Source organism: Pezoporus wallicus, unplaced genomic scaffold, assembly GCF_028554395.1.
Source record: "Pezoporus wallicus isolate ANWC-B61680 ecotype Strahan unplaced genomic scaffold, APGP_CSIRO_Pwel_v1 contig_14102, whole genome shotgun sequence".
Classification (NCBI taxonomy): domain Eukaryota; kingdom Metazoa; phylum Chordata; class Aves; order Psittaciformes; family Psittacidae; genus Pezoporus; species Pezoporus wallicus.
The window spans coordinates 1-14,270 of NW_026643036.1; the positions used below are offsets into that span (position 1 = coordinate 1).

The window sequence follows — 14,270 nt, forward strand, 5'->3', positions numbered from 1 at the left end:
GACCAGCACCCATGGGGTCCTCCTCACCGCACCCATGGGACCCCCTCAATGGCACCCATGGGACCTCCCCGTTGACCAGCACCCATGGGGTCCTCCTCACCGCACACATGGGACCCCCTCAATGGCACCCATGGGACCTCACCCTTGATCAGCAACCCATGGGGTCCTCCTCACCGCACCCATAGGGTCCCCCTCACTGCACCCGTGGGATCCCCCCCTTGACCAGCACCCATGGGATCCCCCTCACCGCACCCATGAGACCCCCGCCTTGACCAGCACCCATGGGATCCCCCTTACCACATCCATAGGGTCCCCCTCACTGCACCCATTGGATCCCCCCTTGACCAGCACCCATTGGATCCCCCTCACCACACCCATGGGATCCCCCACCCTTGACCAGCACCAATGGGATCCCCCTCACTGCACTCATGGGACCCCCCCTACCTTGACCAGCACCAATGGGACCCCCCAGCCAGTGCTCCGGGACTCCCCCCAGTCAGCACTGATGGGACCCCCACTGATCAGCACTCATGGGAAACCTGAGCCAGCACCCATGGGATCCCCCCCTGACCAGCACCAATGGGACCCCCCCAACCATCCTCTGACAAGCACCAATGGGACCCCCCCCAGTCAGCACCTGTGAGATCCCCCTGACCAACACCCATGGGACCCCTTGACCAGCACCCATGGGACCTCCTGACCAGCACACCCAACATCAATGGGACCCCCCCAATCAGCACTCATGGGAACCCCTGACCAGCACCCATCAGATCCCCCATGACCAACATCAATGGGACCCCCCCAGTCAGCACCCATGGGAACCCCTGACCAGCACCCATCAGATCCCCCCAACCAGCACCCCCCAACTGGGGACCCCCCTTGACTAGCAACCCCAGCACCAATGGGACCCCTCGACCAGCACCCATGAGATCCCCCCACTCAGCACCCATTGGACCCCAGACTGGTGTATAAGGAACACCAGCACCCACAGCACCCATTGCAGCCCCCAATCTCCCCTCATTATCACGTGACCACCCCCCCCCCCCCCCCCAACAGGTCCCGAGGCCGCGGTCGCCGGGTGCAAGAGGATGAGGATGGTGCTGAAGGGGAGGGGGAGGCCCCCTCCACCCCCCCCCCAGGAGACCCCCCCCAGCTCCCCTCTGATGACACCCGCCTGGAGAGCATGGACATCAGCAGCGAGGGTGAGGGCACCCGGGGTGCTGGGGGGGGGGGGGCACAACGGGGACACCCAGGGTGCTGGGGGGGTGCAGGGGGGGCCCTGCTGATGGGTGCCCCCCCACCCCCCCCCAGAGGAGGTGCAGGGCCCGGCCTCGCCGCGGGTGCTGGATGAGGACGATGCTGAGCAGGAGCTGCAGCAGCAGCTGGAGAAGGGCCGGAGGCTGCGGCAGCTCCAGCAGCTGCGGGAGGCCCCCGGGGAGAAGGTGAGAGCACCCATGGGACCCCCCCCATAGCACCCATGGGATCCCCCATAGCACCCATGGGACCCCCCCCATAGCACCCATGGGACCCCCCCCATAGCACCCATGGGACCCACCCATAGCACCCATGGGACCCCCCCCATAGCACCCATGGGATCCCCCATAGCACCCATGGGACCCACCTATAGCACCCATGGGACCCACCCATAGCACCCATGGGAGCCCCCATAGCACCCATGTGATCCCCCCATAGCACCCATGGGACCCCCCCATAGCACCCATGGGATCCCCCCATAGCACCCATGGGACCCCCCCCATAGCACCCATAGCACCCATGTGATCCCCCCCATAGCACCCATGGGACCCCCCCATAGCACCCATGGGATCCCCCATAGCATCAATGGGATTCCTCCATAGATTCCATGGGATCCCCACGTAGCACCCATGGGACATCCACCCCATAGCACCCATGGGACCCCCTCATAGCACCCATAGACCCTCCCATAGCACCCATGGACCCCCCTATAGCACCCATGGGCTCGGACCCTGTTGTCCTGACCCCCATTGCCCCCAGGTGCTGGAGCTGGTGCGGGGCTTTGGGGGGGCACCGGGGCCGGATCCCCGCTCCGGAGCCATCGTCTTCAACGCCACATCCGAGTTCTGCCGGACCCTGGGAGAGATCCCGACCTATGGACTGGCTGGGAACAGGGAGGAGCAGGAGGAGCTCATGGTGGGCATGGGGAATGGGATGGTGGGCATGGGGAATGGGATGGGGGGGCAGGAGGAGCTCATGGTGGGCATGGGGAATGGGATAGGGGGATTGGGGGGGCAGGAGGAGCTCATGGTGGGCATGGGGAATGGGATGGGGGGGCTGGGGGGAGGAGGAGCTCATGGTGGGCATGGGGAATGGGATGGGGGGGACTGGGGGGAGCTCATGGTGGGCATGGGGAATGGGATGGGGGGGACTGGGGGGGCAGGAGGAGCTCATGGTGGGCATGGGGAATGGGATGGGGGGGACTGGGGGGGCAGGAGGAGCTCATGGTGGGCATGGGGAATGGGATGGGGGGGCAGGAGGAGCTCATGGTGGGCATGGGGAATGGGATCGGGGGGGGGGGACGCAGGAGGAGCTCATGGTGGGCATGGGGAATGGGATGGGGGGGAAGGAGGAGCTCATGGTGGGCATGGGGAATGGGATGGGGGGGGCAGGAGGAGCTCATGGTGGGCATGGGGAATGGGATGGGGGGGCAGGAGGAGCTCATGGTGGGCATGGGGAATGGGATGGGGGGGACGGGGGAGCTCATGGTGGGCATGGGGAATGGGATGGGGGGGCAGGAGGAGCTCATGGTGGGCATGGGGAATGGGATGGGGGGACTGGGGGGCAGGGGGAGCTCATGGTGGGCATGGGGAATGGGGGGGATGGGGGGCAGGAGGAGCTCATGGTGGGCATGGGGAATGGGATGGGGGGGACTGGGGGGAGCTCATGGTGGGCATGGGGAATGGGCTGGGGGGGACTGGGGGGGCAGGAGGAGCTCATGGTGGGCATGGGGAATGGGATGGGGGGGACTGGGGGGGAAGGAGGAGCTCATGGTGGGCATGGGGAATGGGATGGGGGGGCAGGAGGAGCTCATGGTGGGCATGGGGAATGGGATGGGGGGGACTGGGGGGGAATGGGGAGGGGGAACTGGGATGGGAACGGGGGGGGGAACTGGGAAGGGGACTGGGAGGGGGACTGGGATGGGAGCTGGGAGGGGAACGGGGGGGGAACTGGGATGGGGGACTGGGATGGGAACGGGGTGGGGGGAACTGGGATGAGGGGGTGGGAACTAGGAGGGGAATGGGGAGGGGGACTGGGAGGGGAACTGGGATGGGAACTGGGGTGGGGAGGGGACTGGGAGGAGAACTGGGATGGGAACAGGGATGGGAAGTGGGGTGGGGGAGATGGGAAGTGGGATGGGGGGGATGGGACCTGGAATGAGGACATGGGAACTGGGATAGAAGGGATGGGATCTGGAATGGGGGGGATGGGACTTGGAATGGGGCAGATGGGACCTGGGATAGGGAGTTGGGACCCATAATATGGGGGTCAGTACATGGAATAGGGGAGTTGGAGTCTAGAATGTGGGGGCTGGGAACTGGAATAGGGGACTGAGACCTGGAATGGGGGTGTTGGGACTGAGAATGGGGGGGCTGGGACCCAGAATGTGGGGGGGTGGCACCTGGAATGGGGGTTTGGGAGCTGGAATGGGAGGTTGGGACCTGGAAAGAGTGGATTGGGACCCAGAATGGGGGGTTGGGACCTGGAATGGGGGGTTTGGGACCTAGAATGGGGGGCTCAGGACCTGGAAAAGGGGGGCAAAATGAGGGGCTGGGGTCTGATATGAGGGTACAGGGGGTGTGGGGAGACAAAAAGGGGGTGAAAGAAAGGTGCAGGGTTTGGAGGGGGCTGTGGTCACTTTGGGGGCCCCCATGTCACTGTATGTGCCCCCTCCCCAGGCCCTGGAGCGTACTTCGGGGCGCCCGTCCCCCCCCGAAGCCCCCGATTCCGAGGGGGAGGAGAACATGGGCTGGAGCAGCGTGAACCTGGCTGAGGAGCGGCAGCAGCAGGATGTGAGCACCCCAAAACTTGAGGGGGGCACCCCAAAACTTGAGGGGGGCACCCCAAAACACAGTGGGGCCCCTCCAGGGGCTCTTCTGCTCTGATTTGCGGGGGGAATGTACCCCTTGGGGGGTGATGGGGTCCATTAAAACTGCTTGGGGGGGGTCCCCCACATTGGGGGGGGGTCTCTGAACCCCTTTCCCCCCCCTTCCCCCCCCAGTTCTCAGCCTCCTCCACCACTATCCTGGATGAGGAGCCCATCGTGAACCGGGGCCTGGCTGCAGCCCTGCTGCTCTGCCAGAACAAGGGTGAGCAAGGGGGCTATGGGGGGGTGTCACGGTCCCTATGGGGGGATTTGGGGTCCCTATGGGGAGATTTGGGGTCCCTGTGGGGAGATTTGGGGTCCCTATGGGGAAGGTTGGGGTCAGTTTGTGGCATGGGGAGGGTTACTGGAGTTCCCTTGAGGTGGTTTGGGGACCTTGTTATGGGGGGCTTGGAGAGCTCTATAGGGTGAATTGGGGGGGGGTCTATAGGGTGACATGGGAACTATGGAGGCCCTATAGAGGGGGTCTCTAGAATGATTTGGGGAGTGTTGAGGGCATCTATGGGGGCCCTATAGACTGTTTGGGTCCCTCTAGGGGTGTCTGGGCTCCCTATGGGGTATTGGGGTGTCTCTGCCCCCCCTGATCCCCCTCTTTCCCCCCCTCCAGGGCTGCTGGAGACAACAGTGCAGAAGGTGGCACGAGTGAAGGCACCCAACAAGTCCCTGCCCTCGGCCGTGTACTGCATCGAGGACAAGATGTGGGTGATGCCCCCCCCATCTCCCCTATGTGGGGTGCACAAGCACTGCCCCGTCCCTGTGCACCCCTTTCCTTGTGTGTGTCCCCCCACATCCTGCTTTGTCTCCATCCCTGTGTCCCGCATCCCCCTACATCCATCCCTCTGTGGTCCTTCATCCCTGGGTGTCCCCACATCCCTCTGTGTCCCCTGCTTCCCTCTGTGGTCCCCATCTCTGCATCCCCTCACATCCCCCTATGTCCCCCACATCTGTGTCCCCATCCTAGTGTCACCCTACATCCCTCTGTGGCCCCCACATCCCTTCTTGGCCCCTCGTCCCTGTGTCCTACATCCCTCTGCATTCCCCTACATCCCTCTATGCCCCCCACATCCCTCCATGGTCCCTCATCCCTCTGTGTCCCCCCACATCCTTCAGTATCCTCTGCATCCCTCTGTGTTCCCCATCCTTGTGTCCCTATCCCTGCATCCCCTCACATCCCTCCATGTCCCTATCCCCGTGCCCCCTATATCCTTCCATGTCTCCCATCCCTATGTCCTAACACATCCGTGTCCCCATCCCAGTGTCACCCCACATTGCTTTGTCCCCTGCATCCCTCTGTGTCCCCTGCATCCTTCTGTGTCCCTTGCATCCCTGTTTCCCATCCCTGTTCTCATCCCTGCATCCTCTCACATCCCTCCATGTCCCCATCCCCATGCCCCCCACCTCCCTCCGTGTCTCCCATCCCTATGTCCCCCCACATCTGCATCCCACATTGCTCTGTGTCCCCTCGCATCCCTCCGTGGTCCCTCATCCCTGTGTCCGACCCCATCCTTCTGTGTCCCCTGCATCCCTGTGGCCCCCCACATCCTTCCATGTCCCGGTCCCCATGTCACCCCCTATCCCTCTGTATCCCCACATCCTTCTGTGTCTCCTGCATCCCTCTGTGTTCCTCATCCTTGTGTCCTCGTTCCCGTATCCTCCACATCCCTCTGTGTTCCCCATCCCATGTCCCCCCCATCCCTTTGGGCCCCCCATCCCTGCGTGCCCCCCATCCCCTTGTCACCCTCCATCCCTCTACATCACCCCCCATCCCTGGGTGCCCCCCATCCCCTTGTCTCCTTCCATCACTCTGTATCCCCCCCATCCCTGCTTGCCCCCCATCCCCTTGTCCCCTTCTATCCCTCTGTACTCCCCCCATCCCTGGGTGCCCCCCATCCCCTTGTTATCCCCCATCCCTCTGCATCCCCCCCCATCCCTGGGTACCCCCCATCCCCTTGTCACCCCCCATCCCCTTGTCACCCCCCATCCCCTTGTCACCCCCCATCCCCTTGTCAACCCCATCCCTTTGTCACCCTCCATCCCTTTGTCACCCCCCATCCCTGGGTACCCCCCATCCCTGGGTACCCCCCATCCCCTTGTCAACCCCATCCCTGGGTACCCCTTATCCCTTTGTCACCCCCCATCCCTGGGTGCCCCCCATCCCTTTGTCACCCCCCATCCCTCTGCATCCCCCCCCTTCCCTGGGTACCCCCCATCCCCTTGTCACCCCCCATCCCTGGGTTCCCCCCATCCCCTTGTCAACCCCATCCCTGGGTACCCCCTATCCCTTTGTCACCCCCCATCCCTGGGTACCCCCATCCTCTTGTCACCCCCCATCCCTCTGCATCCCCCCTCATCCCTGGGTACCCCCCCAGCCCCTTGTCAACCCCATCCCTGGGTACCCCCCATCCCCTTGTCAACCTCATCCCTTTGTCACCCCCCCATCCCTGGGTACCCCACATCCCCTTGTCAACCTCATCCCTTTGTCACCCCCCCATCCCTGGGTACCCCCCATCCCCTTGTCAACCTCATCCCTTTGTCACCCCCCCATCCCTGGGTACCCCCCATCCCCTTGTCACCCCCCATCCCTCTGCATCCCCCCCCATCCCTGGGTACCCCCTATCCCCTTCTCACCCCCCCGGTGTGTCCCCCCCCCTTAGGGCCATCGATGACAAGTACAGCCGCCGGGAGGAATACCGGGGCTTCACGCAGGACTTCAAGGAGAAGGAGGGCTACCGGCCCGACGTCAAGATCGAGTACGTGGACGAGACCGGCCGCAAGCTCACCCCCAAAGAGGTGCTGAGGTGGGGGGACGGGGGCAATGGGGGGGCCCTGACCCCCCCTCGGTGTCCTCCTGACCCCCCTCTATGTGTGTGTGTCCTGTGTCCCCCCTCCAGGCATTCCGGCAGCTCTCCCATCGCTTCCATGGCAAAGGCTCGGGGAAGATGAAGACAGAGCGGAGGATGAAGAAGCTGGATGAGGAGGCGGTGAGTTGGGGGGGGGGCACTGCTGGGGGGGGTCCCTCTGCCCTTTTGGGCCCCATTGTGGCTCTTAAACACCCTTTTGAGCCCCATTGTAGCTCTTAAACACCCTTTTGAGCCCCATTGTGGCTCTTAAACACCCTTTTGAGCCCCATTGTGGCTCTTAAACACCCTTTTGGGCCCCATTGTGGCTCTTAAACACCCTTTTGAGCCCCATTGTGGCTCTTAAACACCCTTTTGAGCCCCATTGGGGCTCTTAAACACCCTTTTGGGCTCCATTGTGGCTCTTAAACACCCTTTTGGGCCCCATTGTGGCTCTTAAACACCCTTTTGGGCTCCATTGTGGCTCTTAAACACCCTTTTGGGCTCCATTGTGGCTCTTAAACACCCTTTTGGGCCCCATTGTGGCTCTTAAACACCCTTTTGAGCCCCATTGTAGCTCTTAAACACCCTTTTGGGCCCCGTTGTGGCTCTTAAACACCCTTTTGAGCCCCATTGTAGCTCTTAAACACCCTTTTGGGCCCCATTGTGGCTCTTAAACACCCTTTTGGGCCCCGTTGTGGCTCTTAAACACCCTTTTGGGCTCCATTGTGGCTCTTAAACACCCTTTTGGGCTCCATTGTGGCTCTTAAACACCCTTTTGGGCCCCATTGTGGCTCTTAAACACCCTTTTGGGCCCCATTGTGGCTCTTAAACACCCTTTTGGGCCCCATTGTGGCTCTTAAACACCCTTTTGAGCCCCATTGTAGCTCTTAAACACCCTTTTGGGCCCCATTGTGGCTCTTAAACACCCTTTTGAGCCCCATTGTGGCTCTTAAACACCCTTTTGGGCCCCATTGTGGCTCTTAAACACCCTTTTGAGCCCCATTGTGGCTCTTAAACACCCTTTTGGGCCCCATTGTGGCTCTTAAACACCCTTTTGGGCCCCATTGTGGCTCTTAAACACCCTTTTGGGCCCCATTGTGGCTCTTAAACACCCTTTTGGGCTCCATTGTGGCTCTTAAACACCCTTTTGGGCCCCGTTGTGGCTCTTAAACACCCTTTTGGGCCCCATTGTGGCTCTTAAACACCTTTTGGGGGTCCTTCAGTCCAGTTTGGGGGGGCTCTGAAGCCTTTTAGGGTTCATCCTGCCCCCACTGGAGTTCTTTGTTCTGATTTTGGGGTCCTCTTGGCTCCATTCAGCCCCTTGAACCCCAAGTTTGGGCCCCCCCCATCTTCTTTTTAACCCTCACCCCTCTTTTGGAACCCATTGGTGCAGAGATGGGACCACTTTGGGGTCCCCTCACTCCTGGGTTTCAGGGGGGATCCCCAAATTCAAACACACTGAGGCTTTTGGGGGGGGGGGTCCCTGGGTTTGGGGGGCTTGGTTCCGGGTGTCACCTGTGCACCCCCCCCGTCTTCCAGCTGCTGAAGAAGATGAGCTCCAGTGACACCCCCCTGGGCACGGTGGCCCTGCTGCAGGAGAAGCAGAAGGCGCAGAAGACGCCGTACATTGTCCTGAGCGGCAGCGGGAAGAGCATGAACGCGTGAGCTGGGGGCACTGGGAGCAACTGGGAGCACTGGGAAAGGGACGGGGGAGCACTGGGAGGGCCTGGGAGTGCTGGGAAGGGGACTGAGGAGCACTGGGAATGGGACAGGGGGGCACTGGGAGCACTGGGAGCACTGGGAAAGGGTCTCAGGGGCACTGGGAGTGCTGGGAGGGACTGGGGAGCACTGGGAAGGGGACTGGGGGGACTGGGAGCGATGGGAAGGGGACTCGGAGGGACTGGGAGCACACTGGGAAGGGGTCTCAGGGGCACTGTGAGTGCTGGGAAGGGGACTCAGCGGCACTGGGAGCGATGGGAAAGGGTCTCAGGGGCACTGGGAGGAACTGGGAAGGGGACTGGGGAGCACTGGGAGGGACTGGGAGTGCTGGGAACGGGACTGGGGAGCACTGGGAGGGATTGGGAGTGCTGGGAAGGGGACTGAGGAGCACTGGGAATGGGACAGGGGGGCACTGGGAGCACTGGGAAAGGGTCTCAGGGGCACTGGGTGGGACTAGGAGCGCTGTGAAAGGGACTGGGGGCGCTGTGAAAGGGACTGGGGTCACTGGGAGGGACTGGGGGACACTGGGAGGAACTGGGAGCACTGTGAAGGGGGCTGAAGAGCACTAGGAGGGACTGGGAGCACTGGGAAAGGGACTGGGGAGCACTGGGAATGGAGTAGTGCTGGAGGGCACGGGGATGGGATAGTGGGGGCTGGAAAGGACACGGAGCATCTAGGATGAGGGATACTGGGATGGACACTGGGAGCTCTGACACCCCCCCCCCCTTTTTACTCCCCCAGGAACACCATCACCAAGTGATGCCTCATCCCCTCCTGTCCCATTCCCCCCATCCCCTTTGTCACCCCCTGGATAATAAAGACCGAAGGATGGTCCCTGAGTGTCAGCAGAGCCTGGGGGGGGGGGGACACAGGACAGGACAACAGCCCCCATCGTGTGTCACCACAAGGCCTCAGTGCTACCAACAGTCCTTTATTGGGGAGCAGCCACCATGGGGACACCCCCCCTGTCCCCCCCGCCACCGGCCCTGGTGGCCTGGTCCCCAGTGTCCTTTGGGGGTGAGTGCTCCTTGTCATGTGTGTCCTCCTCGTCGACATGTGTGTCCTCCTTGTCGTCACGTGTGTCATCTTCATCATGTGTGTGCTCTTCATCACGTGTGTCATCTTCATCATGTGAGTCCTCTTCATCACGTGAGTCCTCTTCATCACGTGAGTCCTCGCTGTCCCCCGTGTCCTCGCTGTCCCCGGTCTCAGCCCCGGCCACCACCCGGTTGGTGTTAACGAAGAGCCCCCCCTCCCCATCACCGTCCCCATCAGGGGGGTGGCTGCAGAGGGGACATGGGGGGGGGGTCACATGGGGACACGGGTGTTGGTGTGTCCTCAACTGACCCCTGGGTCAGAGCCACCCCCCCCCACCGGTGACACCCCAATAATGCTGCATTGTTGCCCCCCCCACTAACCTCAATTAACGCCCCTATTAATGACACCCCTATTATTGCCTCCCTTTAATGCCCCCCCGTTAATGTTCCCATTCATAACACCCCCATTAATGACATCCTTATTAATGCTCCCATTTGTAACACCCCCCTTAATGACATCCGTATTAATGTCCCCCATTAATGACATCCTTATTAATGGCTCTCCTTAATGACACCCCTATTAATGCCTGCCTTTAATGGCCCCCCATTAATGCCCCCATTCATAACACCCCCATTAATGACACCCTTATTAATGCCCCCATTTGTAACACCCCCCTTAATGACACCCCTATTAATGTCCCCCATTAATGACACTCTTATTAATGCCCCTCATTAATGACACCCCTATTAATGCCCCCATTCGTAACACCACTATTAATGACACCCCTATTAATGCCCCCCATTAATGACACCCTTATTAATGCCCCCATTTGTAAGACCCCTATTAGTGACACCCCTATTAATGCCCCCCATTAATGACACTCTTGTTAACACCTCCCTTTAATGACCTCCCATTAATGATAACCCCATTAATACCCCCCCACTGACACCCCCATGTTATTATCCCCAGTTCACCCCCCTTATGCCATCTTCCCCCCCAATTAACACCCCCCAACAATGAACCCCAATATCACACTCTATTTAACCCCCCCTATTGGTGCCCCCACACACACTCACCCCTCCCTGTTCGGCCTCTCCACTGCGGCAAAGGCCTCAGGCCTGCAAGGAACAGTGGGGGGGTGTCAAAGGGGGGCTATGGGGGGGGGGGGGGGTTGATTTGGGGGGGGGTTTGGACCCTACCATAGCCCCTGGCGCTGCAGGAAGCGGACGTGGGGGGGCAGGAGGACGAGGGAGATCTCAGCCTTGACCTTGGCCCCCTCCTCAATGGGATCAACCAACAAGAAGTCACCTGGGGGGGGGGTGTGTGTGTGGAATTTGGGGGTCACCCCATGGCACAGTGACAGCGGTGGCATCATGGGGGGGGTGGGGAGGAGGGGAGGGGGGGTCACCTCTCTTGATCCAGATGTGGCGGCGGAAGCGGGGGGGCATGCTGGCCAGGAACCGCGTCCCCTCGGGGGTCTCCACCTCGTGCAGGTTGTTCCCGGGGGTCCCCAACACCTTTGGGGGGGGGGGGCACACACACAACACAGAGCAAGTCAAGGACAACCCCCCCATTGTGTCCTATGGGGGGGTCCATACCCCCTTCCCCCCCCCTCGTCGCACCCTCACTACGCGCTGTCGCGGTGCCGGCATCACGTGCTCCTCCAGCAGCTCCCGCACCACGTGCTTCCGCTTGGTGGCGCGCGACATCCCGCGGCTGCGGCGACAACGTTGAAGGATGGGGGGGGGGGGGGGGGGGGTGGGATGAGGAAACCGGATGAACCGGAACCGTTCCCCTCCAATAACACAGCACCGGGAGGGGGGGGGAACGGGGGGACACAGAACCGGCGGCCGCCGCCGAGGGGGCCCCGTACGCGCTGGCCAGGCCACGCTGGCCGGCATCGGAGCCCCTGCGCAGGGTGGGACCGGAGAGGGGGGGGTCCTGAGGGGTTCATCCGGGTACTCGGGATGCTGAGGGGAGGGGGGGGGGTCCACTGAGGTAAATGGGGCCCTAATGGGGTCCCCAGTGGGGGTGGAGGGTGTTGGGGGGGTCCCAAGTAGCTATTGCTGGGTGTGGGGGGGTCTTTAGGGGTAGTTGAGGTGTTGGGGGGGTCCCAAAGAGATGTTGGGGGTGCCCACGGGTAATCTGGGGGAGTCCTTTGGGGTAATGAGCGGGAGGTGGGATGTTGGGGGGTCCCAAAGAGATGTTGGGGGTGCCCAGGGGTAGTTTGGGGGGGTCCTTTGGGACAATGGGGGGGGTTGAATGTTGGGGTGGGTCCTAAAGAGGTGTTGGGGGTGCCCAGGGGTAGTTTGGGGGGGTCCTTTGGGGTAATGGTGGGGGGTTGGATGTTGGGGGGGGCCTAAAGAGGTGTTGGGGGTGTCCAGGAGTAGTCTCGGGGGGTCCTTTGGGACAATTGGGGGGGGGGGTTGGATGTTTGGGGGGTGTCCTAAAGAGATGTTTGGGGTGCCTAGGAGTAGTTTGGGGGGGGTCCTTTGGGGTAATGGTGGGGGGTTGGATGTTTGGGGTGCCCAGGGATAATTTGGGGGGTCCTTTGGGGTAATGGTGGGTGGTTGGATGTTGGGGGGGGCCCTAAAGAGATGTTTGGGGTGCCTAGGAGTAGTTTGGGGGGGTCCTTTGGGGTAATGGTGGGGGGTTGGATGTTGGGGGGGTCCTAAAGAGATGTTTGGGGTGCCCAGGGATAGTTTGGGGGGGTCCTTTGGGGTAATGGTGGGGGGTTGGATGTTGGGGGGGGCCCTAAAGAGGTGTTTGGGGGGGTCCTAAAGAGATGTTGGGGGTGCCCAGGGGTAGTCTGGGGGGGTCCTTTGGGACAATTGGGGGGGGGGTTGGATGTTTTGGGGGTCCTAAAGAGATGTTTGGGGTGCCCAGGGATAATTTGGGGGGTCCTTTGGGGCAATGGGGGGGGGTTGGATGTTTGCGGGGTCCTAAAGAGATGTTGGGGGTGCCTGGGGGTGGTTTGGGGGGGTCCTTTGGGACAATTGGGGGGGGGTTGGATGTTTCGGGGGTCCTAAAGAGATGTTTGGGGTGCCCAGGGATAATTTGGGGGGTCCTTTGGGGTAATGGTGGGTGGTTGGATGTTGGGGGGGCCCTAAAGAGATGTTTGGGGTGCCTAGGAGTAGTTTGGGGGGGTCCTTTGGGGTAATGGTGGGGGTTGGATGTTGGGGGGTCCTAAAGAGATGTTTGGGGTGCCCAGGGATAGTTTGGGGGGGTCCTTTGGGGTAATGGTGGGGGGTTGGATGTTGGGGGGGGCCCTAAAGAGGTGTTTGGGGGGGTCCTAAAGAGATGTTGGGGGTGCCCAGGGGTAGTCTGGGGGGGTCCTTTGGGACAATTGGGGGGGGGTTGGATGTTTCGGGGGTCCTAAAGAGATGTTTGGGGTGCCCAGGGATAATTTGGGGGGTCCTTTGGGGCAATGGGGGGGGGTTGGATGTTTGCGGGGTCCTAAAGAGATGTTGGGGGTGCCTGGGGTGGTTTGGGGGGGCCCTTTGGGGCAATGGGGGGGGGGAAGGATTGGAGGTCACTAACCCCCCCCCCCCCCCCCCCCCCCATGGCACCCAGGTACCCGGGAGGAGCTGGTGGAGCGGCTGCAGGCCTACACCATGCAGGTGAGCCCCCCGCCTTCGGGGTGGGGGGGGGGGTCCCCAGTATCCCATTGTGCTCTCTCAGGTTGGGGGGTCCCTGTGTTCCCCGGGGGGGGGTCATGGATCTGTTCCCCCCTCACTGGGTGCCTTCTTTGTGTTCCCCCCCCCCAGACAGGGATCGTGCTGAGCCGCCCCGTGCTGCGCCCCGAGGAGGGGGACAAAGCTGCACAGGTTGGGGGGGGCATAAGTGGGTGCTGGGGGGGGAAGGCAAGGACTTGGGGTTCAATGGGGGGGGCTATGGGGGGTGGGAATAGGATCCCTCCAGTTTGGGGGTTGGGGGGGGTGCAGGACTCTTCCATTATAACCAAGGAGGGGTCTTGGGGTTCAATGGGGGGGGCTATGGGGGGTGGGAATAGGATTCCTCCAGTTTGGGGGTTGGGGGGGTGCAGGACTCTTCCATTATAACCAAGGAGGGGTCTTGGGGTTCAATGGAGGGGGGGGCTATGGGGGGTGGGAAGAGGATCCTTCCAGTTTGGGGGATGGGGGGGCAAGGAGGGGGTGCAGGACTCTTCCATTATAACCAAGGAGGGGTCTTGGGGTTCAATGGGGGGAGGGGGCTATGGGGGGGTGGGAATAGGATTCCTCCAGTTTGGGGGTTGGGGGGGTGCAGGACTCTTCCATTATAACCAAGGAGGGGTCTTGGGGTTCAATGGAGGGGGGGGCTATGGGGGGTGGGAATAGGATTCCTCCAGTTTGAGGGTTGGGGGGGTGCAGGACTCTTCCATTATAACCAAGGAGGGGTCTTGGGGTTCAATGGGGGGGGCTATGGGGGGTGGGAAGAGGATCCTTCCAGTTTGGGGGATGGGGGGGTGCAGGACTCTTCCATTATAAAAAGTTTGGGGGGGGGGTGAGGAGCGATTTGGGGGGGGTCTATCAGTG

The 14,270-nt window shown here is 61.7% G+C and overlaps 2 protein-coding genes and 1 long non-coding RNA gene across 3 annotated transcripts; 2 read left to right on the forward strand and 1 right to left on the reverse strand.

Moving 5' to 3' along the window:
* Positions 1-1,056: 1,056 nt before the first annotated feature.
* Positions 1,057-9,519, forward strand: LOC130592294 (U4/U6.U5 tri-snRNP-associated protein 1-like; the record flags this gene model as incomplete). The annotated part of the gene is made up of 10 exons (XM_057396524.1): positions 1,057-1,202; positions 1,312-1,442; positions 2,014-2,169; positions 3,933-4,046; positions 4,256-4,343; positions 4,746-4,836; positions 6,793-6,928; positions 7,030-7,119; positions 8,518-8,639; positions 9,439-9,519. Coding segments are annotated over 10 exons (1,093 nt in total), but the record flags the coding sequence as incomplete, so codon positions are not given.
* A 109-nt stretch (positions 9,520-9,628) lies between these two features.
* Positions 9,629-11,473, reverse strand: EIF1AD (eukaryotic translation initiation factor 1A domain containing). The gene is made up of 5 exons (XM_057396526.1): positions 11,358-11,473; positions 11,144-11,252; positions 10,935-11,043; positions 10,812-10,853; positions 9,629-9,980 (listed from the first exon to the last, which is right to left on the reverse strand). Exons 1-5 carry the CDS (start codon positions 11,442-11,444, stop codon positions 9,629-9,631), a joined length of 699 nt encoding a protein of 232 aa, XP_057252509.1. The 5' UTR covers positions 11,445-11,473.
* A 142-nt stretch (positions 11,474-11,615) lies between these two features.
* On the forward strand, positions 11,616-13,562 carry LOC130592295 (uncharacterized). The gene is made up of 3 exons (XR_008970510.1): positions 11,616-11,653; positions 13,309-13,355; positions 13,503-13,562. It is a non-coding gene; the product is annotated as an uncharacterized LOC130592295 (long non-coding RNA).
* Positions 13,563-14,270: the final 708 nt, after the last annotated feature.